The sequence below is a fragment of the Taurulus bubalis genome (assembly GCF_910589615.1).
Source record: "Taurulus bubalis genome assembly, chromosome: 1".
Classification (NCBI taxonomy): domain Eukaryota; kingdom Metazoa; phylum Chordata; class Actinopteri; order Perciformes; family Cottidae; genus Taurulus; species Taurulus bubalis.
Genome location: NC_136589.1, coordinates 14,324,690 through 14,351,687, shown reverse-complemented (window position 1 = coordinate 14,351,687; position 26,998 = coordinate 14,324,690). Strand labels below are relative to the sequence as shown.

Here is a 26,998-nt window from a genome sequence, read left to right as displayed (position 1 = left end):
CAAGATCATTTCATATTTCATGAATATTGTCTTGTCCTCTACTCTTTCGTTTCACAGCAGACCTGTGTTAGCTAAGAAAGCTGGTGTTGACGTATTGTCTGGACTACAACGACAAAAGGTCTGACGGACGGGAGTTACACTGGTATCTCAGAAACATAAGTGAACATTGTATGCAAACTAAACTAAAATGTTTTTATTTTTAATAAATTGTTATTATTTTTGTTTTATTGTTTTAAGTGTTAGCTGGACATGGTAAAGTGAGAAAATGCAAAACACTTCAAAGTTATTCTGTTGAAGAGTTAAAAAGGAGTCAATTGAAAAATAAGTAAGTAAGTGTTGGATATAAAGTACACTAGGAGGGAGTAAATACAAGAGTAAATATTTTTTAACAATGGCAAGAGTCAGTTAAAACAACACTTATAATTAAGTAGGTCTAACACTAATGAAGAGTACTATTTGAGTCTTAGTGTCAAATGTAAATAACACTAGAAGTGTTATTTACATCCTAGTGTAAAATCTGAGTAACACAAAAATATTAACTCTTACCAGAGTTGAATTGACTCTGAAATGTTAACCCTATGTTCAGTGTAACTTTAACACTCTGTAGATAGGGACCATATGTTCACTGACCGAGTGTTAAATTTGACTCATTAAGTGTTGCCATTAGCACTGTCAATTTTACTGTGCTGTGTTCCTCTGTTGCTTTGCCTTCAGCCTGCTGCACGGCTGGAGCAGGCAGCAGGCTGGGAGCAGAGCAACAGAGCGCATGCGTGGCTGCTTGTTAAGGGTCTGCTCACGATCCCATTTCACCTCTGTTTCTCTCTGGAATCGAGAGTTCTTTAGCTGCTAAATGGTCCATTATGTTTGTCTCTCTGCTTTAAACGTTCTTATCCATCCCCAGAATGACATGGATGGTACTGAAGAATTGTGACTCACCAAAACTGTCTCAAAATAAAATGTAAAAGGACTTCTGACCCTGCAGACAATGAGAGCCAATAGTCTCAAAACATTCTAGTTGTCTCAGACATAGTTCCTCCTCGTTGCTTGGCCCCTTTATAATGAACATTTAATAAAAGTTTGTTGGATCAGAGTGCAGCAGCCCACCTACAACTCTGGGAGTGAGTCCCACCAGAGCTTTCTGTACTGTCTCGCCGCTGCATTAGCACCCTCTCAGCTTTCCAACTTGCCGAACAGAATTACCCAAAAAAATACTAAAAGGTGAATGGACTGCCAACTTTCCTTTTCAAAAAGCTTTGCAATCGAAGCCACTAGATTTTTTCAAATGTATCTCTTTTATTCTCGCCATCATTCACCTCTGACCCTTAGTAACCCTCCTGCAGGTCCTGTATGCGTGTGTATATGTATATACTTAATTAAATATGTGCAGTGGAAACCTGCAGTAAAGAACAGAAAAACAGGAAAAGGTGACAAAATAGGGAAAGACTTAAGACAGACATGATGATGAGAAATCCGCTGTTTCATGTGATCAGTTTAACAGCTGCTTCCTGCCCGTCTGAAGGGTGTGGCTGAACATTATGTAACTGATCTGACATTAGTTAACACGCAAAAAGCCCATTTTAAGAGGTGAGATGGACTTCAGTGCTTAGATGCTGCAGAGTTATGTCGGCGAACGTTTAAATTCAGCCAACAGCTTCACAAGCATACTTTGACTATCAGAAGTAATTAAATCTCATGTTATTATAATCTCACTTTAAGTGTTATCTCTTTAGTTTCCCCGACCAGGTCCACTTCAACAGACCACATAAATGACAGCGGAAAGCTCCACTGTTGCTCTTGGATTTGTAATCAAAGGGACCGTCTTTGTATACACAGTTAACTAATCTATGATGTGTTTTGGCTGCCTCGACCAGGGATGAGCCAAAGCAAAGCTTATCCTCACTGTCAGCGGCCCTCAATTGACCCTGCCATGTAGTATCACAGCTCAGACACAGACACTGAAAGTGTGAGATAACCTGGAAATGCTGCTGGTCTCTTTGAGTTACCGATATCTGTGCAAAAAAAAGCAAGAAAGAAAAAAGGCATGCTAAAAATCCCTTCATTGTGGGCTGGGTGGGACCCGAGGAACCAGTGGGAGAGAGGGATGCAGAGGATTCGGAGCGTAGGAGACAACAAGGAGGGAGGGTCTTGGCTCCGCGCCCAGGCAGCAGCAGCGGCAGCGTGCCACGGTTTCATGTCTCTTTGTTGCTGCTCTCGACAATGTGAAACAGCAGACGGCCCCACCTGTGCTGAGCTTTGCTTGTTCATGTAGGTAGATTTAACATTTAGCTTTGGGCCCATCGGGGTAGCAGGGAGGTTCTGGGGTTCGGCTTTTCTGCAACACGATCCTCCTCACATTTACAAATGTCAAAATGCGCGGGTCCATCTGGCTGAGTTCAGGCGGGTCCGAGCTGTCGCGGCCACAGGGAGGATGTTATGAGCCTGGAGGAGGGAGAGGCCGACGGGCTGTTCTGTGATTAAACTTTCACATCTGCTTCTACACCGACTCTGCGTGCAGATAACTGGCACATAATGTATGTATAAAAAAAAGATTTGAGGTGTGGCAGCATCTGTAGGTTTGTTTAAACCATCAGTGCCAATGGAAGGATGTGCATTCGGATGACATTGTCTCTGTGATGAGAACAATGGTTATAAAGCCCCTGACGCCTTTTACTAATACGCAGGATCTGATGTAACTGTACTGTTAAGCCAGATGGAGTTCTCATGCAAAAACCAGGCTTGTGAGGGCACATGTGTGATTTATGTTATCAAGTGGGAACCTCCCATTTGATGTTTTGCTGATTTAGCCTTTTGGCTGGAGCGAAGGCTATTGGAAAAAATCCTAAATGATATGTACATTTCTTATGATTAGCTCGTCCCAGTAAGCGTAATTTAATTACCAGGGGGCGCCTCAATAATGCATTCAGCATGGCCAACTGAATGGGAAAGTAAATAGTCTACCAGTTTCCTGGCAGCCTGTCTTCCACCTGACTGGGGCTGAAGTTAAGCTAACATGGGTGAGATCCAAAGTCCAGAGAGCTCTGGCCAGCTGCTTCACAGCGTCAGGGTCAGACTGACACCTGACCTCTAAGAATTGAGTGTTGTGTATGTTGTAGCAGAGGATGCACAGTTCATTTAAAGCAAAACTGTTAGCTTAATCAGCTTCTTATAATGAGAGACGGGATCCGACACCATCACATTATTATTATTAATAAATAATATCTCAAGAAATTTTTTCCCCAAAACCTTTTGTTGCAGCATTTTTCTTTTCTTTTTAGATTTTAAATCATCTCATTTTTGAAGATTGAACCCACAAGTGTTCCTCAGCATGACATGTCTTCGCTTTGGACACGTAAAGCTTTATGATGGTAAGGCTGGTCCACACACACACACACACAGACACTGGTCCCATGAAAGTGACCTCCACAGTCCTGCTCTCCCAACACGGCTGCTTTGGTCACTTCGCTGAAGCTTTCGGACATCTGGTGAATGGGTTGAGTCCGTGGAACGTTCACAGCCCCAGTATGCACGTTTCTATTTAGGGAATAGCCGTAGATGATGGAAATATTGTTTTATGATGTGAGACAAACTCTCACTCCCCTCAATGAGGAAATGAGGAAACGGTCCAAAGGAAACGAAAGACACGGGGAGGAATTGATTTCCTCATTATTGGGTCCAAAGCTGTGCATATGAAGAATACAATAAATCTCCAAATTGGCAAACAAAAGAACATAATTGAACACACAATGTAAGAGACGACCTTTCCACATTCATGAACACTAAACGCTTAGTGAAACTGTTCACGCTTCATTCCTGAGGCCACACGTCCTCCAGGTGGAGACGACTGTTTTCTCTCTAAGTCTAATTTTGCCGGCAGCAGATGGCTTCATCTGGCAGTCGGTTGAAGGTGTGTGTGTGTGTGTGTGTGAGATTTGAAAACAATAAAGAGTTCAAATGTAGGCGCCATATTCTGACATCCGTTTGGTTTCCAGACAGCAATACTGTTTCCCCCGAGTGCGGTTCAAATAAAGTGACCAAAATGAGGGAAAAAAATGGTGGTTCATATTTGGACTTTTACGGCTGACAATGATGACATGGCGTGCGGCGTGAGCCACCGTACATGTAGCCCAGTCAATTCAATTCAATTCAGTTTATTTTATATAGCCCAACATCACAAATACAAGTTTGCCTCGGAGGGCTTTACAATCTGTACACATCCCTGTCCCGGGTCCGCACATCGGATCAGGAAAAACTCCCCCAATAAAGATAGTAAAAACCCTTTCACAGGGAAAAGGGGAAGAAACCTGAGGGAGAGCAACAGAGGAGGATCCCTCTCCCCGGATGGACAGAAACAATAGATGTCATGTGACCAGAATGAATAAGTCACATTCTTTTAAAAGGTGATGTGTGGATGAAGGCCCTGCAGTAGGGTGAAGCTATTCGTCCTGTTGTCAGTCATTATGTTTGGATATGTGTGGAATGAGAAACAGTGAGATTAGCGTCACCTTCAGAGTACTAGCTAAGCTAACACCCTCCGGTCTATTTCAAACCCACAGTTATTATTCCTGTCAGAGTATCACGTTCAGCCCCAAACAAAGCAAGCTAATCCAGTTTTAAAGACCTGGCACTAGTGCTTGCTAACATGTCCCCCCCCCCCCTCCCCCCCCCTCTCTCTCTCTCTCTCTCTCTCTCTCTCTCTCTCTCGCTCTCTGCGGTGCATGAGGCTCTTACAGGTGCACAAAATGAAGATATAATTATAATAATCATGCGGTACAAAACAAAGATTAACACAGTTTGTGTTCCTGTGTTTCAATGGATAGATGCAAGAATCAAAAGTCAGTAAATAGAAAATCAGATGAACATACATATCTTTTGTAGTAAATGTGTAAATTACAGACAAGCATACAATTCGACCAGTGTGGAGGGTTAGTTTTCGAATAATGGATTAACATTTAATTATATTTTGTGTTTGATGGCGACTTGTGTTTGTTTGAAATTGATCCAGCCATCGACAGCAGTCATTTGAGGAAACTTCCTCTGGAAACACGTTATTTCAAGTCCCCTTATTTAGCTCGTAAGCATTGAATAAATTAAAACACTGTAATGTAGTTTTGAGCAAAAAGTGTTTAATGTAACTGTGAATCCATCTGACAGCACCCATAAGTGGAGAATGAGGGACTATACAGTTGTAATAATATACAGTATGTCTACATTAAATGTCCCAATAGCTGTGTACAAGTACATGAAGTGTTATAAATCATTTATTAAATGTGCATTTAATAGTGCAGCAGCACAACTACGTAATAAAATGTCCAGTTTATTTCTCAAAAACTCAAATAAATGAGTTGCTATTTACTACTGTAGTTGTACTGTATCTGAACACCTGGTGTATTTTCCCCTATAATTCACATAAAAAGAAAATGTCAGAGGAAGTGATCAAGAAATCACAGCGCCTAAATAAATAAAGCGTGACCAAGACAAACAGCCATAATGTGCAGATTACACATGGTTGACTAGGTCTCAGAAACACCTTGTGCAGCTTTAAAGATTCCCGACATGCTTTTCTGCCTCATAAAACACAACGCCTAACAGTTATGACAGTCAAGCATGACCTGAGATGAATGAGACAAGCGATGCATTCAGGGAACGCTTACTGAGGGTTCTGTTTTTCTCATGAATGATGTTTCACAGAAGCTAAAGGTTAGCCTCACTTTTTTTGGAGGCGGAGTTTCCTCTGCTCGCAATGACGAGACAGCTATTCAGTAAGATTGGGCATGGATATATTATTAAACAAGAAACCCCCAAACTTATACAACATGTAGTGTTTGTTTATTGTAATTCAAGAACAGAAAAAGGAGTTAAAAAAGAAGCCTGTAAAAACAATAATTGCAAAGACTCAGATGAAGAGTTTCTGTTTATTCGAGGGATTCGAGAGCCCCACGATGTACAACAGGTATGAAACAAACACAGTTATGGTCGTACAATAATACTATAGGATGCACATTCTTACAGAATGACTTGTCTGCAGTGTTTCTACAAGCTAAGCTACTGTTAATGGCAACAAAACAAAAAAATTCAAATAGTGCGTCATCTCTCAGAAAACAACAGCAGTGGGATTTGAAATAAACAATACAAATCTTGATCGTAGAAATTTATACAGCTTTCGTCACCTTGTTTGACCTTCATAATCAGTCAGAGGGTAGTGGTGCATCGGCTAATTAACTTAAGGACTTGATTTGAAGCTATAAATACATGTTGCTGTTGTGGCAAAGCACAGACTCTCCCTTCGCACAACTTCATCCACATTCTGCCTCGTATTAAAATTAAACGTTTGTTATTTATTAGAACATCATCCAGATTTTGACTGTAAACTGTTTACTAACATGAGCCCCAAAGTCAAATAAAATTCACATTACAGCCTCATGGATGTGTTGAAAAGCATGTAACAGTCGCCTGAGAGATCAACTTTCTCACCTTTTTACAATATGTTGGGGCTTTTTTAAAAATGTTATTATACATAAAAGGAATGTTGTCAGGCAGCCAAAAACGTAAATATGGCGTTTATGAAATACAGATGTATTGGCACCGTGCTCCTGAGTGCATGCACCTCTACCCACAATGCACCTCCCCACAGAGAATCACTCATCACATCTTTGTGAAAACAAACATGTCATCTCAAAACAGACATCACCATTCGCACGGTTTTCAGGGTACAACATTTAAATATAAGACCTTCGTATTTAACTGTGTTGACATTTAATGTGTTCTCATAGGTTTATAAATGTGTAAACATGGCCAAAAAAAAGTTGTATTTGTAAAAACCTGTGGGAATGCTGGTTGTGGCTCTCTCGGAGCAAATACATATATTAATTATTCCTTGTGGTGCTAAGTCAGCTGGGAGCGGGTCAGAATGAAGGGAAAAAGGATCAGAAGGATGGTCGTCTCAGGTATGAACGCACAGGTGGGAGGAGCAACAGGCTACGAATAATACTGCGGTTGATGGTCAGTGTTGTGAAGAGAAGAGGGATGAAGCTGAGGGGACAAAAGGTTCAAGGCTGGGTCACGGCACTGGGCTCCTTTTCATAGATGTAGCTGCCAACACCACCGGTGTTCACGCCTGGAAAAACCACAGGGAGAGCAAGAGGGTGTCAGGAGGGTTAACAGAGAGGGTAAGACAAGGTCCAGCAGGAGAGGCGACGAAACATGTGCTCAAGAAGCCGCCGTGTGGTCGAAACAACTCTCGAGTGACAGCTTATGTTGTGCTGCGGCAGCCTGGATCAAGTGCCCAGACATTCTGTTTCAAGTGTAGCTGATAATGGGTGGGTGGACAGCACCCCCTAGCGGTTACCTTTGGGCCCGAAGAGGACGGCGTAGCACGGTTTGTGGCAGTAGGGCTGGCTGTCGTGCTGCAAGGGAGAGCAATACCAACATTAACATCACAGTTTTATGTTTCTGTCCCATAACAAGTCATTTACAAAGTAATTTGCACTTGACCTTTTTTCATGACATGACTTAGTTGTCGATTTCCCATTTTTCGGTTGTTTTTCTTTATTTCCTTTAATCTCTTCTCTTATGTTTGTATGTTTTCATTTTTGTATTATTATTTTTCTCATTCTTGGGAGTGGGTATATAAATGATATATTAAAATGATCGTCACGATTATTTTTGATCAATATTGGAGATCGAAATTGTATTCATTTATTTTAGGGACAATATTACATTTTTTTGCTCTTTGCACATTTAAATGAGATGGGACAAGATATTTCTTATTTATATATTTATTTATTAGCTTTGATCTCATGCAGTCCAATACAACCCGCTATATAAAGATGGATGTTATGGCTGGGCAGTTTGTCAAAATGTGTAAATTCAATTGTATGTTAAAAATGGAGTTCATTGTCAAAAGGTGATGTTGCTCCCCCCCTCTATTTAATTCTTCCCTTGCTCCGTCGTTTTCTTTTTCCTCACCTCTGCATGGCTGCCAGGAGCCAGAGTCTTGCTGCACCTCTCACAGCGCAGACAGGGTCGATGCCAGTCTTTACCCAAGGACGTCACCTTCTCGGCTATTGTGACAAACACAGACACACACTTGTGAGACACCTTTTTACCTTCCAACCTTTTCCCCTTCACTTTGTGCTGCGGAAATGTGTGGAACTACTCACCAAAATACACCTTCTTGTTGCATCGGGGACACAAGTTGGCCTCTCCGGAGAAGGTGGTGATGCCAGAAGCTGAAACATATTTCACACACACACACAATTATAATACTGGAATGGCAAAGGAAATGGTTCATTAAATGACCACTAGTATTTCCAGTTCGGTGTGAAGTCCAGTTTACTAATAAAGTAGAGGTATGAAAAACAATTAAGACCAAGTATTAAACAGCTTTTATATATTTCAAGAGGGAATTATTGAGTAGGAAGATTAACGTTGCGGTCACCATGTTAAAACATAATTAATATTCACTCCCTCTTTTTAACAGCCAATCATGGATGTTTAGTGAACATGTAGTGTTGTGCTGCGGACTGCAGGGGGCGCAAAATACACTGGTTTGGTTTTATTCTATAAAGAAACCACCTTCACATTACACACATTATAAAAGCACACAAATCTAATCCTCCGTAACACTTGAGCACACAAACTAAAGATGAACAAAATTAAACCAACTATAAAAACCATATACAACTTAACTAAAACATAACTATTATATAATAAATGTAAATATAAGTCTTAACCTGCCCCAAAATCATGACGACATGGAAGACTTTATTTATAGTAGATACAGAACAACACATTCTACTGAATGTACATAAACCTAAAGATATCCACCCATCTCTCCTTTTTCTATTTGATTAAATAAAGTTTATATATCCATTTTTTTAAAAACGTTAAACGATTCAAAAAGATCCCTCGTTATCTGGTGAGCCGTTTCACACATTGAAAGGTTTTAAATCCAGAAAGGTTAAAAAAAAATTTAAATCTGTTTTCTGGCCTCAACAACAAAGTGTGTACAAAACCTCCACTAACTGAAAACTGGAGAACCCTCCTTAAGTCCCCAAAGACTTTGTGTTGTCGGCGTTCTGATCATCGAGTCAGCAGCAGCTTTCCTTCCGACCTAAAGCACCAACATTTCAAGCTTTTTCCATTAAACACTTGCTGATGGGAGGCTGTATTGCCCAGTACGTCCAGTACGAACCACTCTCGTTTACCTTTGGACGCTGCCTTTGGGGCGAACACTCGCTTCTCCTCGGCTTTGGGGGCTGAATCCACACTTGTGGGAGACGGGTTGTTGTTGGCTGGAGTATCGTACACATAAGAGCCGGCACCGCCGATGTTCACGCCTGTAAAAGAAACGCAGCAGAGGAAACAATATGAGAGACTTTGATTTGACATATGGCATTCAGATCTGCACTAAAATACGATAACTGACAGGCCAGTGTCCGTGTGTGTGAAGAGCCTAAAATTGACAACCCCATTGGAACTTATCACAAACTCAATCAATACATATATGCTGAACTAAATACATAAATAAATGTATTGATTAATAGATACAATCTTAAATAAATGAATAAATCAATTTTACATTTAGAATTAAATGAATATATTTTTTAATGAATCACAAAATAAAAATCTTTAAAATTAGTAGCAACATCAAGTCATTATTTTATTTATTTGTAGATGAATTTCAGGTTTCATTATGTTTATTAAATTTTTTTATTAATTGAATATGTATTTAATTACACATTAACTGTATTCACTGTCCAATATATTAGGTATATTATGGAGTAAAATGCAATACAGCCGCGTAGTCCAGTGCAACAGCACCTTTAACTGTAGCCTCAAAACTAAACATTTAATTTAATTAACTAATTTCTGACAAACTGAATATTACAAGCTTTCAAAGATGAATGTTATGGAATAGCTGTTGTTTTGGAGTGCATTAGAATCGACGGGTGCATCTAATAAAGTGGCCACTGAATGTATATTTATTCATAAATATGTATCAACTTCCACATGCTGTACTTTGTGCTTTAACAGTGTGAATGAAGCAGTTTATGTTGAATAAATCTACATGCACTTTACCTTTTGGCCCAAAGAGGGCAGCATAGCACGGTTTGTGGCAGTAGGGACGTCCACCGTGCTGTGGGAGAGACAGAAAAACAAACTCAATGGGCATGAAAAGGATTTTATTTAAACACATGACGCAAATGGGAAAATGCAACCGTGACATGTATGAGAAGTCATACCTTTAACACTTTTTTTCTGACATCCTATATTTTTCGTTTTAGAGAGGAGATGGAGAGATTGTGTCCAAAACTGGAAACAAGCCCTTTTCCCCCCCATTTCAACACATAATAATGACGCCGTCCGTCTCCAAGAAACGGGACTCTGTTGATGAATCCGGCGCCACACTTCAGTGCAACCTACGTCTCTGTACCCCCCATGAAGGCCCGCCACTTAAGGGGTCAGTGTGAGACAAAGATGGCTTGCTGCTGATGCATGCTGGGAATGTGGTGGTCAGTGCAGGAGCATGTGACCAGCTAGGGGATCAGGGACGAGGGCCAGGGTGGCCACTGGTCCGAGCCCGATGCCCATAGAAGAGAAGAACCGAGCGAATGCCACGGGCAAGACGCCAGGCCTCGGGTGGTAAGGGAAAAAAACTGGCATTACGGAGGGGACATGCTACCCACAATCCCTTCTGCTTTGGCCACTTGAGCTCCTTTTTTCCTCAGGAGGAAAAGGATTGCTTTCTCACCTTTAATAATGCACTAACCATGACCGGATCCGCTACTGGTAATGCGGCCACGCACTTCTCTCAGACTTCCTGTTTGACATTTATAAGATCCGTGATGGTCTGGCTGCTGCAGCCGCGACTCAGCACTGATGACTTTCTCAGGGCCGGACACACAGGGCTTCATTGTCAAGAGAAGCAAGCGGTACGTGAACAGTCAGCTGTACAGTATCGCTCCAGCTGTGAGGCAGAAGGACCCTAAAAATGGATTATCCATTGCTGCTCAGCCCACTCTGTTCCCAGAAGTTCACTTCCCACATCCTGACATCTAAATGTGTTTTTCCCATCTTTTCTTTTCTGACCTCATCTTCATCTCCATGCCCCATCGCTCCAACCTCGACTCGCTCACTTTGCCACGATTCAGTCCAGAGACCAGAGACTCGGGTCTGTTTTTGCTAGTTTCTGGTAGCTAGCTATATTCAGAAAAGGTTTAGCTTTTAAAAAGATGCTTTCAAGTTATAGCTATAAACTGGACAGTTCAACCTAAGGGTCGTTTTACCTTCACGAGTTGAACCTTTTGATGGATTTTTTTTAGAGGCCTAAAGAAGTAAAAGTATCCAGTGTTTTTCACATGATAAAGTTGGAGAGCATAAACACACTTCTGGGTAATACAAGTACTTTTCCTAAAGAGGATGTCCACTAATTTTACGCATTTAAAAGAAGGTTACAACTGCACATGAGTAGATCTGTGGGTGTTAGAAGTACGAGAGCTAGCTCTTCTTGAGGCTAGCAGCTGGAGGCTACATTAGCTGCTAACAGACGTCTGTAGCTCTTCTTGAGGCTAGCAGCTGGAGGCTACATTAGCTGCTAACAGACATCTGTAGCTCTTCTTGAGGCTAGCAGCTGGAGGCTACATTAGCTGCTAACAGACATCTGTAGCTCTTCTTGAGGCAAGCAGCTGGAGGCTACGTTAGCTGCTAAAAGACGTCTGTAGCTCTTCTTGAGGCTAACAGCTGGAGGCTTCATTAGCTGCGCCTATAGCACAATGCACCCGCATCTACGTCCAAACTGTCGCTGATCGAGCTGCATCGTGGGTAAAGTAGGAGTCAGGTTCTTATCCTTTTCTTTAAAAACGTTGATCGTGAGTCCGACAATCAGATTACAGTCATGTCATCTTGTGCCTCACATTAATCTTAATACGTTAAAAAAAAAAGTGCTGAAACACTTTTTAATGACCGTTTGGGATTTTATAGATTGTTAGAACTTGAGATGAAGTTCCACAACAATGTCACGTCTGTACGTTCCGACTGCTCTCGGACTAGCAGAAAGGAGGTCTGCCATTTAGTGTCAGTCCGGATCTTTTAGGGTCAACATTGAAGACTTGTCACCTCATCTTTTCAAGTCTGGCTCTCTGCCACCAGCCTCAGGACGCTGCTGCCCTCATTCGGCCCACAGACGACCGGCCACAGTGGGCTCCATCATGCCCGCACCAGACTCCTTTTAAAGAAGCAGTCCGTATTTCTCTGAGGGTCGTAACCTTTTGCATACCGGGCCCCGAGATGACATCAAACACCCGACCCTCCCCAACAAAAAAGACAATCCCCTATTTTTCCATGCTTTTAAAACATTTTTATACGTAACGTCTCTCAGCCTCACTCTGTTTCCATGACGATGATGAAGTATTGAGTTTTTTTTTTTGCCTACTAAAGTCAGGCTCGTGGCATGGTGCTGCAGCCCAGGGCCGGATTTGGATGCATCCCAGAGAGAGAGAGAGAGAGAGAGAGAGAGAGAGAGAGAGAGAGAGAGAGAGAGAGAGATAGAGAGAGAGAGAGAGCTACTGTAATCGTGCAGAGAGATTAAACGGCATCCTTTGGGGTCTGCGGGGAAATTGCTTTCGTGTACAAATACGCTGAGATGACATCCTCTTTCTGTTGAAAAAAAAAAAAGAGCGGGAGACTCACCCATTTACAGAGAGAGGGTAAGAATTTAATTGTTGGCTGTGTTATAAAAGGGGGGAGGGGTCTATCTTGTGTTGAGACGTGTGATGATGCAACAGAGGAAAAGGCAAATCCTGTAACACTCAGAGGGTTAAAATTCCCACAAGGACGACTTATATTGACAGATGTAATCAGACACAAACCAAGAAAAAAAAAGCATGTACTTAGCAATAGCTTGTACGAAAGTTCTGTGAAGTGAAAGAACTTCATATCTCTACACACCAGCTTTTAAAAGCAAAATGTCATCAGGGTAAAGTTCAACAAACTAAAACCGACTGCCAAAGTTGACAAATAGCAGATGGTCTCAATGGTGCCGACTCTTTGGGAAACAAAACAGCTTATTAGCTGACTGGCACCATTCCCTTTTGTAGCTAACCTCCTTATGGTACTGTGACAGGAGTCGAAAACATCCCCTTCTTCAATACAATTATCTTTATTGAAAAGACGTGATGCACACTCCTGAGAAGAAGCATGTGGAGTGAGGTACACAGTACAGAGAAAATAGAAAGACACTCGGGATGACTATTTTGACTGGATAATGCTGCCATCTTCCCGGGGGGCTAATAGCATGTTAGCGGTTAGCTTGCAAGCTACAATAGTTCACAAACTAGCACGGTTTGTAGTCCCTGCATCACCCAGTGTCTAGAACCAGACATGTAAAGCGATGTCCTATAAATTGTGCTCAGAACTATAACTCTTCATAGTTTTAAAGCCAATTTTGAAAACCAAAAACATGCAATGCAGTTAGTTTATCATAGAGGATCCACTGTAAAGACCATCTTTCAACAAGTCAATACATGAAGTACCAGCTTCCCCTTTTTAGATTTCACAACAAGTCATTGAACTGTAAAGAAACAGTGGCAAAGAGTTTATTGGCCTTTGACCCTGTGTGACCAACACGACTGTACTGATATTTCATCCAGAAAGACTACACAACTACCGAAAGCAGAACATGCATTAACAGAGAAAAGCCCTTGAAGTCCATTCAGAAGAGCCATTTGGTCGACACTCACAGCATCATTGAGTGCAAATAATGTTAGCATGAATGGCCTCAGTGGGAGGCAAAGTCCTAACCCTAACCCCGGGCAATACGCACACACACACACACACACACACACACACACACGAAAGAGTCCATATCATTGCCCCAGTTACAGAGTTAAAACCCATATCTCCTCTTTCAGGGTTTTCCTTTAAAATGTCCCCATTCATTGAGACTGTTAATAGGTGGACTGTTTGAGAGAGTGAAGCGGTAAATCACATTTAAATACATTTTTGGGTTTTGGACGGTTATTCAGGAAGAACATCGTTTCAAGACGTCACCATTGGAAACGAATAATGTTCATTTGTATGTCTTCTCAAGGTTTTTTGACTAAACAACTAATTGATGAAAAAAAAAAAAAAAACAGACATGATTACATGTAATTGCTAATGAAAATAATTGTTAGCTGCAAGCGATGGAAGTATTGAGATCCTTTAACTATGTACAAATACTGCATTTCAAAGTCCCCCATTCAAATTCTTACTAAAGTAAAAGTACTTATAATTATGCAGAATGGCACCGTTCATGATGGTTTATTCATTATAAACATTATTACTAATGCAATAGAGCCTTATTTTAATTTAACTGTGATCTCCTAAACTGACCATACACGTAAAATCTTAAAAGTAACTAGTACTTAAATCTTTGAAATAAATATGCAGTTGGGGAGCAGAAGGAGGAGAACAATATTCCCCTCTGAAATGTAATGAATAAAATGAAATGGAAGTAAAGTGCCTCTAAACAGGAGTTAATTGTTCTTCTTGCGTCTTACTGACCTCAGCGTGGCCTCCGGTGGTCAGCAGCTTGTTGCAGCGGTCGCACTTGAGACACAACTTGTGCCAGTCCTTCCCCAGTGATGACACCTTTTCAGCTGCACATGAAAAGACAAGAGACGTGGGGGTGAGTGCAGACAGTCAAGCAACATAAAGCAGCAACTCAGAGACATTACTACGAACAACAGCCATTGATTGTGTTGCGCCTTGTACGCGTTGCAACGCATAAACGTTCGAAGCGGAGTGATGACGTCCTATCGTTTGCTTCACGCTGCAGAATAATCATCAGCTTGTGCTGCATCTCTGTGCCCTTGGAGGGGAATCCCGTCATCGAGCCAACTGAGTGACGGGGGGGCGGGGTACTGGGAATGCCTGTGCACCACCACAGGATGCAGCGATGATCATTGAGGGATAGACGGACAGTGGCGTGAGTCCCCGTCCAGCTGGAGCATCGGGGGGGGGACATCCAACCCAGATCCTTTGTGTCACCCCTCCCCCAGTTTACAGTAGACCCATCCTGCTGCAGACGGCCCTTCAACCCCATTTCCGTCCCCCTTTTCTCTCCCAGACCGACTCCAGACAAGCAAAGGGGCCCTAATTATACCGTTTCCAATAATAAATCTCTGCTGCTTCCACACAATGGACCCTGAGGAGTCATGCAGGCATTAGAGGAAACACCTTCTCTTATCAGACAGGGCACAAACAGACGGATGCTGGAGTCTGTTTCCTACATACCCCCAGTCAAAAGCTCACACACACAGTTTCTGAGTCAATGAAATTAACTAATTTGTCTAAATATGGAGGTCATGAAAAGAATAACAGGAATTTCCTATCTTCTTGCATTAAAAGACCGTTTAATTTAATTTTCGACCAGTCCAACTTTTTTCTTTAATACCGCATATCTTGAGAAGAAAAAAACAGCATTGCATTATTTTTAATTTTTGAGCGAGGGCAGTTTGTACAGGTCCTTTTATGGATGTGTATTTTTGTAATACGTCTGTGTATTCTTTTAATCTTTGACCAAATTAATACCCTTCATTCGATCATACATTTAAGTTGATTTGATGTTATGTGGATCACGTGTTAAGAATGTTTCTTGGAATTGCTTTAGGAGGTCCAACTACTCCCTGCAGAGGTTTCCGTTTACTCTCCATTCAGTTCTCCCTGTCAATTATAAAAACACAGACAAATTACCAATAACGAGGCCCTGGAGAGAAGCCGAGGATTGGGTGCACGACCTCCCATCCACACTTGAGAGCAAAGGAATGCTGATACAGTGGACGGCGGGAAATGTTAAATCACTCTTAAAGATACTGTTATCTAAAGAAATACACACAAAAAGGCAGGACTAAATCATTCTTTAAAATCAATAATCGGCCCCTCAAAATCAGAAGATGGCCACAACAACTTCAGACACACACACAAAAAAAACAAAAAAAAACACACTTCAGGCTCTCTAACTTCCACTGTTCAGGGTTGAGCTACATGTTGTCAGAAATCAAGTGACTAAAACCGAGAGAGAAGCTCAAACCTTGGCTGGCAGGTTTCGGAAAAGTAACTTTTTAAAAGGTAAATACCTTTTAAAAACTCCTTCAGACAAAGTTTAAGGAGCGTATAAATGGAGCCAGCAGGAGTTCAACTGCTCTCCTCTCGAGTGTGAAGTGTGTGTCATTTTATTTCCTCCCAAATCTGAGGATACCTATCATATACCTCCCAACAGCTCTGCAGGGTTAAAAGCACTGCCAGTGAGCACTCAGTCGTCTGTGTGTGTGTGTGTCATTGACTGACTCGTGAATGTGGTTACACCACCAGACAGATATGAATAGAAACAGTACCGGTGTGTCCTCGTCCTTCTCTGTGTGACTCTCTCTCTCTTTGTGTAGTAACAAAGTTGACTGTAAAACAGCTCCCTGTTTTAAAGGGCAGCTGTCATTATAAGAGGGGTGAGCCTGTCTGTGTGCATTATGTGTTGTGGGAGTTACAGCGTGGGGGAGGTGGAGGGCACCGGCTTCTGGGTCCAGGTGTTTGTACCCCCACCAGCTCCGACGTGAGCTTGTGGCCTTGTTATCCGTCATACTGCGTAGCCTCGATTGATGAAATAAAGCCAGAAAACATGCATTTAGGTTGACATGTCACCGGCATGCAAAGAGGAAAAAATAAAACCTTGAGGGTTAGGTTAGACAGTAAGTAGTAAATGCACTCACTCGTTGTGAACAAACAAGCTCCTGTTAACAGGGAAGTCTGGATGATCGTCAACATCGATGAGGATGTGCCAAATCCTTTCAGCTAATCTGTAGTGTTTTCTCTCTTTCACGACCGTCTCACTCTAAAGCTCACAACAAAAAGGATTCCCCGGGGGTTTAATGCAAACAGCTGGACTGCTTTGGGGAAATCACTGCGAAAGAGTTTGAATCACTTCTCAACCGACGCTGGTGTTGCTGTCCATTATTTTTTATATTGATACAAAGTGCTGACTGACAGACAATGCTGCTGCTGCTTCCTGAACACTGAGCTCCAGGTGAGAAGATGACAACAAAAGCGCTGGTCACGGGTCGTCACCAGAACCATATGATACCTGCATGGCTATAAGCAGCTTAACTTCATTTGTAAATTCCAAGTCTAAGCTCTTCTGTCCCCGGGCGGCCTCTCTGATTGCATTGTCAATATGGTTTAAATCACCGAGACAGCCGGCTACCGACTCCTCTCCTCTGTGACTCATTGCAGTGTTTACGATCGCTTGTTTCACTGATGTTACTAAACATTAAATGAAAAGAGGCTCCAAATGGGTTTTGTGATTATGAAAAGGGTCCGTTTGCAGAACGACTGCTGTTAGAGCGTGCACTGCGGAGGAGATGTGAAGCAAAAAAAAAAAGCACAATTTCACATACGAGTGCCGAAACTCTGCACACCGTACCGCCTGATGTGCGTAAACACAACACTAGCTGTGGCACTCCTCCCACCACGGCACAGTTGAGTTGATTTGGAGACAGGAAATTACCAAACAGGCTCAAGTGCAAAAAATAAAAGGAAAAAAAAGAGGCATTACGACAGCGTCAGCGTCGCCACTGGCTTCACACCGGCAGGAAATGAAGGGGCAGCATCTCATCTGAACACAGAGCCATTCAAGGCGTTCAGACGAGATGTTGCCAGTCGAGGCACGAGTCGGTGTTTTCAGTGCTTTTACGTAACTGGAAAAAGCATTAAAATAGCGCATGGCTCATGCTTTCTGATTTAATAAGGTCAGACATATTTACACTATATAAAGCATGGGGTTCCATGTTAATGACATTGAACATCTGTTTTTCCTACTGTTTTTTCTACTGTTCTGCCATTAATTCAGTCCATAAGATAAATATGAATTAAGAAATGACAACAAAAGAATCAGAAATCCGTAAATGGTTCTAACTTTATTCCCTTCGAAATTAGAGTCATAGGACATCTAATGCATTGGGTCAAGATCATTTGATATCAAGACTTATGTGATATTCCAGTGAGCAGATCAGACGACTTCAAGCCGCTTAAAATTCAATTAATTTCGGTATTTCTGTTACATGATTCACTTACACGATCTTATTAAGACTGAAACGGCAAACAGTCTGCAAAACACTCTAATTGGACAGAACGTTAAGCAACAGCACTTTAGCAAGGGTTCTTCAGGGGGGAAAACATCAACAGCTGATTCCTCCATATGACATAATTATGGTCACATAATTATCAACAGTGACGGGGCAGCTGCACCCAAACACCAGAGCTGAACTGAGATTCAAGTGCAGTACAAGCACTGAACAACATTTATACAGCGGAACTCCCAGCATGCAACACGGCAGGGGGAGGGGTTGCGCTCTGATATCTCATATGGTTGCTCTCTTTGTCACTCAATACATCGATCGGGGTGCAGCGAAGGGAAAGGAGATCAAATCTGCATCAACTGCAGAGGTTGGTTGTTTCATGGGTTTAAGGCCTTTTCACAAATTATATATATATATATATATATATATATATATATATATATATATATATATATATATATATATATATATATATATATTCACAAAAATGCTCAATACATGGCAGCAAATATTTTTGCATCAAAACGTTTCATACGTATGAATTTGTGAGAGTTGTAGCATTTATTTAATAAAAAGGTTTACATTGGCAGAGGACCAATGATCAGGATCCTTTACCGACCCAGAGCAGCACAGCCAATGTGTCGAAGGCAAATTGTTATATTGCCGAAGCTACTGGAAGATAGGGGTGGGGAAAAAAAATAAAAAATCGATACAGCATAGTATCGTGATATTTTGCGTGGCAATATTGTATCGATACACAAATCTTTTATTTAATCAATTCTAAACTTTTTGGTCCCAGAATAATACAATCAATTGCCTTTTCAGTCCACTAGATGGTGCCGTGTTTTCTGGTGAGGTCAGCAGAAGTCAGCGTGCGTCAGCGTGATCGGTAGGAAGTTGGACAAACATGGAGACATCGGAGAAAGAAATTAGAAATGCGGCATCCGCGTTTAAATCAAACGTCTGTTGCACGATACACAGGACAACATTTGCGACAGTGCTGGTCAACGACGTTAAAAAAAAGCATAAATCAAACTGGATACGGGTACCCTAGTAGCGCTGGAAGCGGCCGGTGTTACGGATTAACAGGCGACCCTGTAACACCGTCATCCCGACGCAGTGCCTGGAGAAGGCGGTGAAATCCACCGAGCTGTGTGTGCCGACGGATAATACCATGAACCTAGACACGAGGGCGTTTGATGTTCTGACATTTTGGGATTTCCACAACAACTATAAAGCAGAAATAGGGGTTATTTCCATGGTGGATGGCGGAAATGAAAACTGCTTGCACTGAGATAAGCCCCGCGCCCTTTCCGGCGCGTCCAGCTTGAATGACGCGACTATGTAGACTGTAATACAAACAGTTCAGTTTGTCAGGTGCAACATTCATGACAGTGTTGGTCAGTTTGTCTGATTGACAATCACATTTTGCTGCAATAAAAATGATTGAATTGAGATGAACAGACTGAAAACTTTATCTTATGAGATAAAATATGTTGACAAAGTTTTCCTTTGGGGACAATTTTCGATTTAAAAAAAAAGGTAATAAATCGCAATATCGTGATAATATCGTATCGTGGGACCCCTGGTGATTCCCACCCCTACTGAAAGATAGTTAATTGCATTTCTTTATGCTATTTTAGGCTTTTTAATGAGTTTGAACTCCCTCCGTTAGTGCATATTTCTAGGGCTTTTATTGTGAAAGGTAATAACAGAATGAGTTGTCTGCGCTGCCTTTGCTGAGATTGAAAGGAGTAATCAAGTTTGCCGTCTTAGTCCAGACTACGAATGCTGTGTTATTGCACAATATTGTGCACATTTTCAATAAGTTGGTTCTGCACAACGTGATTGGTTGGTTGATCGATATATTCGCGATGCAAAAGCTGAAAAACTGAAATTGCACAGCTTGACAATAGACAGAGTGGAGAATAAATGAAAATAACCCTTTTAGAGAACATTCCCCATCATATTGGGGAACAACTATTTCTTCTTAGTTTTAGTGTATCAAATCATATTTTCTTCCTCATATGACGTGGGCATACGTAAACTAGTACCAACCAATTTCAACCAATCCGTGAAGTCCATATTGCGCTAAAATCGCTATTATAAACTGTGCACTGCCCATTGCAGAAGCTACAAACACATTAAAGAGAAGTGCACACTATAATGCAGCACACAGGTAAATACTAATAATGGACCTCATCAATATCTAAAAATGTACAGTTTATAATGATATTCCGGATCAGTTTGCCATGAATGAGTAAGAAAATGTTTGCACTTAAGTATGCTTGAGTTTCTTCGCAGTGGCTCATGATGTAACCAATGTTATTGTAAATATCAGCAAATCGCGGTTGGCTGGGTCCTGTTCTGTTGAACCCTGTGGTAACGTGGACCCATCTGTTCGGCTTGTCCTCCACACATGGACTCCTCCCCCTCTTCCCATCCATCCTCCCATCCAGCCATCAGTGACAGCTGAGTCCACGCGGGGTGTGTCTTCTGTCACAGCAGTGTGATAACTGCACGTCCTAATAAACACCACCCAAACATGGGAGGTATATTTAGTTGTTAAAAGAAACAACTCGTATCTCAAGAGAAATGCAAGAAAGGAAAAAACAAGCGGCCTGCGTTTCCTTCTCTGCATCCTCCCTCTATATTGTTCTCCGGAGTACAAACACCCCCGAGGACTTGTGACCTTTTTACTAAACTTAAAGACAATCGCCATTCAGTCAGGCACACCGGTACATTCAGCCTCACCAAGGGAAGCGACTTTGAAGGAGTTTTCAGCTTGAGCAATAAACAAATTACTCAACCTACAACCTTCAGTCTTCTATTGAAGGACGTGTGCACAATTTATATAATCCCTGAGTAACAGATTTACATAATTACTCCTAAAATACAAAAACGATCCCAATTAATATGCTAGAAATGGTGATTATTTGAAGAGCCCTTCTATCAAAGTTTAAGAGGCAAAGTCAAAGAAATTAGATGTTTACAGCCGAAAACTATAAATAAATGTTTGTTTTCATTGATTCATGATTAATCAATGGTTTATTTATTTGCTTAATTCACAAAGTGTAGTATAAAATGCCGGCAAAGGCAAGTTGCCTAAACACAAGGTACCCTGATCTAGTTTATTATATTTCATGAGCAACCGCTAGGAAAACCTAATAGACTTGTGATGCGTGTTGTTTATGTTCGGCATGTATGAAAATACTCACATTTGAGGAACCCACAGTGAAAATGTTGTTACTTGAGGTCTGCAACTAATGAATATTTTCATCATCAATAAATCTGCTGATGTTAACCAAATACCTTCTTTTGTTCAAAACCAAGTCGCTGTGCAGGGATGCTCAAGAGCCACAAGGAAGCATGGATTTGGATCCGTCTCCTCCTGCGGCTGATGCAACCCAGGGGCAAAACCCAGCTCTGGAGGTCGTCTGTCGCCTCAGCCGAGGCGAGGTTTCCTCCCTGGGCTTTCTCTCCCCCTCCTCCTGCCCTCCCTTTGTGAATAAAAGAGGCCGACCTCGTGAATTTCGCCGGCTGACGTAAATGGGCCGCAGTTAACTCGCATCCTGTCTGCACTGGTCAGATGAGCCGTGGGGCTGAAAGCACCCGCCACACAACAGTCCCTCCCTCCCCAAACCCCACACTGCATCTCCTCTCTAACCACTCAGGACACTGTGTCCCGGCGACTGGGACTTCAAACCAGAACGGCATGACCGGCTTACAGAGTAGTGGACCATGACTTCAAAAGAAGAAGCAGGGCTGCATCACTAGAAAGGCACCTTCAGATGTAGCCCATGTAATTGGATAATCACCCCCCTTGAGGGGGTAGACATCACATGACAGAGACATAGCATGAATAAATACTATTAACTTTAAGTGAGGCTTGTAAAGAGAAGGAAGTGTCTAAATGAGCACATGGTTTAAGCGGAGTAGATCCCTTTGAAAGTTTAACAAATAAATAAAAGCTTTAAAAAGATCAGGAGTTCAAGTTATAGGCTAATCCTTGAGATTCCAGTCAGCATCTGTGGTTACTGGTGACACTGGCTGGTGCTTTTTAATAATATAGTCCCAGATTAATATTCAAAATGACAACTACTCTGTGTGTCTGTTGACAGCGGAGGATTCGTCCCGTCACATTGTTTCAATAAAGAAGAAGCCCAAAAAGTGATGGTCCTTGTTTTCCTGCAGTACCGCAGCTAAGGAACCAGGGATCAGGAACCAGGAACCAGGGATCAGGAACCAGGAACCAGGGATCAGGGACCAGGGACCAGGAATCAGGGCTCGAGGGACTAACGGAAAAAATGTGTCTCACATTGCGAGAGAAATTTGGTTGGGTTAAACAATGTACGAAATATATATTGCCATTGTTGACAAATTAGCAAGTAGTGTCCTCGCTATCGCTGAAGTTTAAGATTGTGCGTCATTTTTAAAATCAACGTCTATAGATACGTTTTTTTTCTGATTTGCAATCTGAAAATTATTGAATTTGTTGCGTTCGGTCAACTACGGTTCGAGTAAAAACTTTCAGACTTCAGCCAGTATTGAAAGCATGCCAAGCTATTGTATGTGCAGAACCTTTACATACAAACAAACCCAAATAATCGGTCATGAATAACATCAAACATGTAGTATAACATTAAAGTGTGAGACATTTGGGTGAACTACGGACGACTTTGTTCCTCTGCTGTTATGCAACAGGTCATTGTGCTCACAGGTGAAATGATTTCTGGCCACGTATGTGAGAGGAGGATGTGTGTAGGTGGAGCTGCTGAGCTCATTCTGAAGTATCTGACATCATGTTGAAATGGCTTCACCTGTGTTTGGGGCGGGGGGGCCTGACTGTCAGCACCGAGCCTAATGCCGTCTCCATTAGAGGATCATATTTGCGCCTCAGAAAGGCAGAGAAAAGGGGCCTTCAATGGCTGGTGCACAGTAGCTGGGAGGTTATGCAACGGCAGCGACTCAAGAAAAGATGTTACGTAACCAAGGAGGCACATTCACAGCCCACTGGGCAGCCAAGTGGAAAACAGGGAGCTGTGGTGCTGACAGAGGGGAGGAGAAGGGGAAAAAACAGGCTTTGTGTGGATGTTTGGGGTAAAAGCGGGATAAAAAAAGAAAAAAGGAGGTGTGTGGGAAACTTATCGTCAGGCTGAGAGGACGAAGGTATTCCGCCTCGCTGGAAGCAGCTAACGTGCGTGGAGACAGAAAGAGCTTTGTGTGAATAGAGATGTCGTTTCCCATTATAATGCATGAGGCACTTTTGAGAGTGTCCCGTTGAAATTAAAAAGGCGAGCCATCTCGCCCCATTTACCCCTCCGGTCCTTCTAGGTGGGAGGGGGGGAAGAGGAATTCAGGGCCCGAGGCGAGAAAGAGAGAGCAAGTGGCTCAAGAGGAGCCGGAGTGAGAGGAACCGGGGAATGAAAAGGGAGAAAGAGAAAGTCCCGATGGGGCCCCATTAGTTTCTCGTTTATGCACTTAAAATAAAGAACAAATCGCGGCTCTGATTTGTCATGCACAGGAGTTGTGGCTGAATTTGGGTCTGGAGCCGAGAGAGAATTAGCGAGCCATGCTGTGTTGTGTCCCGCATGGGGATCACACGGCAACAATGTATTTCCACTGGGGATCGTCACATGTCAGCTAGTCCCTCATGTATTCTAGGCGTCTCTGTTCCACAGGACCTAGCAGATGTTAGTCCAGCCAACCCTACGATTACAAAGTGTTCACATTCTTTTAAAAAGAGATGTTTATTTTCTTCTCTTTTTTTTTTTGCTGACGTTTATTTAAGAAAAAAACAACAACTGCAGAAGCAAAGCGAACAGCAACAATCCAAACTTGCACTTAGTGGTGAGGAAATTGCACCGGTTGACGTTTTTTTTCTTCTTTTTTTTTTTTTACAGAAGAGAGTCAAGTGTTGAAAAACCTTTCCTGCTCAGTCCAATATTGGGCACCAGGTGGGTGACTGCAGGGTGGGCTACAGCACTGCTCCATATAGCTACACCACGGATCACAACCACAAGACGGGAGCAAAGGAGGACGGAAAATAGACAATTTTCTCTATCAGGAACACATGTCCTGGTGTAGATCAGGAACATTTTATGCCCCTCATTAGTGGGACTTTTAACTGAGATGGATTTCTGGCCACGTATGTGAGAGGAGGGTGTGTGTAGGTGGAGCTGCTGAGCTCATTCTGAAGTATCTGACATCATGTTGACGCCTCGGGCTGTGGGCAGCAGCTCAGGCCGAACGCCTCTCCCGCCCTGACCTCTCCCATTGCTTCGTCACAGGTTTCCCAGCCTCCCTTTGCAATGACGGATACTTTTCATATTTGTCATTCACAACCCACCTCCCTCCCCCCCCGGGTTCGACGCGCGCAGCTCATTCTACCCGGGCCGGGTCCTCAAAGCTGTTCATCATCCTCCTCCTCCTCCTCAGTCGACTCAGCCCCGGGGCGCTCTCCACCCAATAAGACACACCCCGACCCAAAATAGCTCCCACCAGGACAGATCTCAGTGATTTACAGAAGAAAAAAAACACACACAACATACATCACAGAGGAGCCATGACTCACTCGCTGCAGTGAATAAAGGCTTCTGCGCACTCCGAATACTCCGAGACGCGCTCAAATGTGTATGGGAGGAAATTAAATCTTATTTGCAGACATTCATTCCATGCCAGCGACTCTCGGGACCCATAGGATGAGCAGCAGCTGGGCTGCTTGCTGCTGCTCCCGTTACATAAGAGGACTTCCACGCACTCACATAATTGATTTTGACCTCCGTGACACCTCTGATGTGTACTGCGAAGAGCAGGGAAAAAGATCTGCGTCGAAGAACTAATTTTTTTATTTTATTTTTTGTTCCCAGCACGCGGCCGAACGTGAACACTGGATTACTCACGGTTGACCAGGACATGCAGAACGTTAAATACGCTCAATGTCGTACGCAGCCTTTGGATTCATAAACAGAGATGGACATTTTTTGTTTAATCTTCATGACCTGTGCGCCTATAATCCTCTGCTTTTGCTCTCATCCGTGCATATGTCTTACGCTGTAAACATCTGGTATAGTAAATAGAGGACGCCATCATCATCTACTCTGTGACTAAGTGTGACTCTTTGCCCAAGTAAATGTTATGGTTTGCTTCCCCCCCATCTTTGTTTACAAGGATGCAAAAGATACATGTTTACATGTTTTCATCTCTGAAGCAGCATGATGCTGCCGTGCTCCTTCCTCCCGTGAGTGGGCAATCTCAGCATATGGCATTGCTGCACTCTCCATAAACCAACTGCCAGGCTTGGCGGTTTACCAAACACAACAAATTAAAAAGAAATGGCACAGAACAGTGTCAAAATAAGATGCATTATTTATCCAGTGTTTTGAATTTAGTGCAGACACGGCATGGTTTCTCCCACGTTATACAAAATTATAAATTTGTTGGAATATTTGCTCTTTGGGCTTGTGTTTACATTGACCCCTTTACATCCCCCCCAACAAAGTTTGCCTCTCCTCTGTGAATCATTTACACTGACAGCTTTTCCTTAAAAAAAAAAAAAGAGCCTAATCTAAGGAATGTTATGGACTTTATTTCTGTGAGAAATTATTTTGGGAAATGCATAAATGGTTTGCATTTTTCCCGCCACCACCGAACATGAGAGCTTAAAGCAATATTGATCTTTATGGAGCCAATATTAGACTGTCAAACATACACATACTTTTAATAGCCTACTGTATGTGGAGATATCGGTTAAAACACAGAAGGCAAAAAGTGCATGCATACATTCAGAACTAGTAGCCATTTTTTATAAATGTAAGTTTTGTAACTCCACATATAGTCTAATCCTAAATTTGTAAAATGTAGGCTTTGTTTTCTTCAATTAATGGACAGAGTGCTTTATATCTATACATGCACACTATTCATGAAATGTTTAAATGAAAGGACTGCAACGTGACAAAAACTGAACCACGTTGCACCCCCCAAGAAAATAAAATGATCGATATCACCATAAATGACCCAAAAGTAATTTAAAAAGGTGGGAACCAAAATAAAAGCGGGTAAACACTCACCGAAATACACCGTCTTCTCACACTTGGGGCACTTTGAAGACATGTCGCGGGTCGTGGGTCGAGTGAAAGTGACCTGTTTTGTTTGTGCGGAGCGGCGTGTTCTCTCTCGGTCTCTTCTCTCCGCAGCAAGTGTCCCCGCACAGGAGCCGGGAGCATCTTTTGCATAGCTCCGCCCCCCGTCTACGTCACGGTACCCGACCTTGTGTCCCCTTCATGTGTTATGGGAAATGTTAGTACTCGACAAGGCTTCTTTCCAGTTGCTTGTTTTAACGTTGTTGTTTTTCTTAGTTTATGTCTCTTTAGAATACGTATTGCTATGGAAGTAGTCTTCAAACATGTATCGAGCAAACAAATAGCATTTTATTATTTAGCTAATATATACACTCCAATCACTTTGGTCACTTTAATCACTTTAAGTGGTGTAATATAAATTAATTTTAAATACTTTCTATTCCGTCTGTATATATGATATTGCTACTTTGGATTATTTTCTTCATTTTTTATGTGTCTCTTGTGTGCACTGCTGCTGTAATCTTGCAATTTCCCCTACTGCGTGACTATTAAAGGATTATTTTAATTTGATTTTATCTTGTAACTATTTACTGATGCTAAAAGCAGCTTCAACTCAAAAACTGAATTTCTATCTTGTTAATATTTTGAGCTGCCTGAACATGCTCGTCTCGGGAAAAACAACAACAGGCTCTGTTTTGGTTTTTATTTCATATTAGCAAGAAAGTGTCCCAATGTATACCTACGTTGTATAATTACGTTGAAATGAAACTGACAATCTGACTTAAGCAGCGAGTGACCAGACTCAAC

At 42.1% G+C, this 26,998-nt stretch overlaps 1 protein-coding gene across 1 annotated transcript; it reads right to left on the bottom strand.

The window, feature by feature from the left end:
• Positions 1 to 5,858: 5,858 nt before the first annotated feature.
• crip2 (cysteine-rich protein 2) lies at positions 5,859 to 26,222 on the bottom strand (the record flags this gene model as incomplete). The annotated part of the gene is made up of 8 exons (XM_079217586.1): positions 5,859 to 7,114; positions 7,346 to 7,403; positions 7,966 to 8,060; positions 8,160 to 8,228; positions 9,207 to 9,338; positions 10,081 to 10,138; positions 14,545 to 14,639; positions 26,180 to 26,222. The coding sequence occupies 8 exons, from the start codon at positions 26,220 to 26,222 to the stop codon at positions 7,047 to 7,049; spliced, it is 618 nt and encodes a 205-aa protein (XP_079073712.1). The 3' UTR covers positions 5,859 to 7,046.
• Between the last annotated feature and the right edge of the window lie 776 nt (positions 26,223 to 26,998).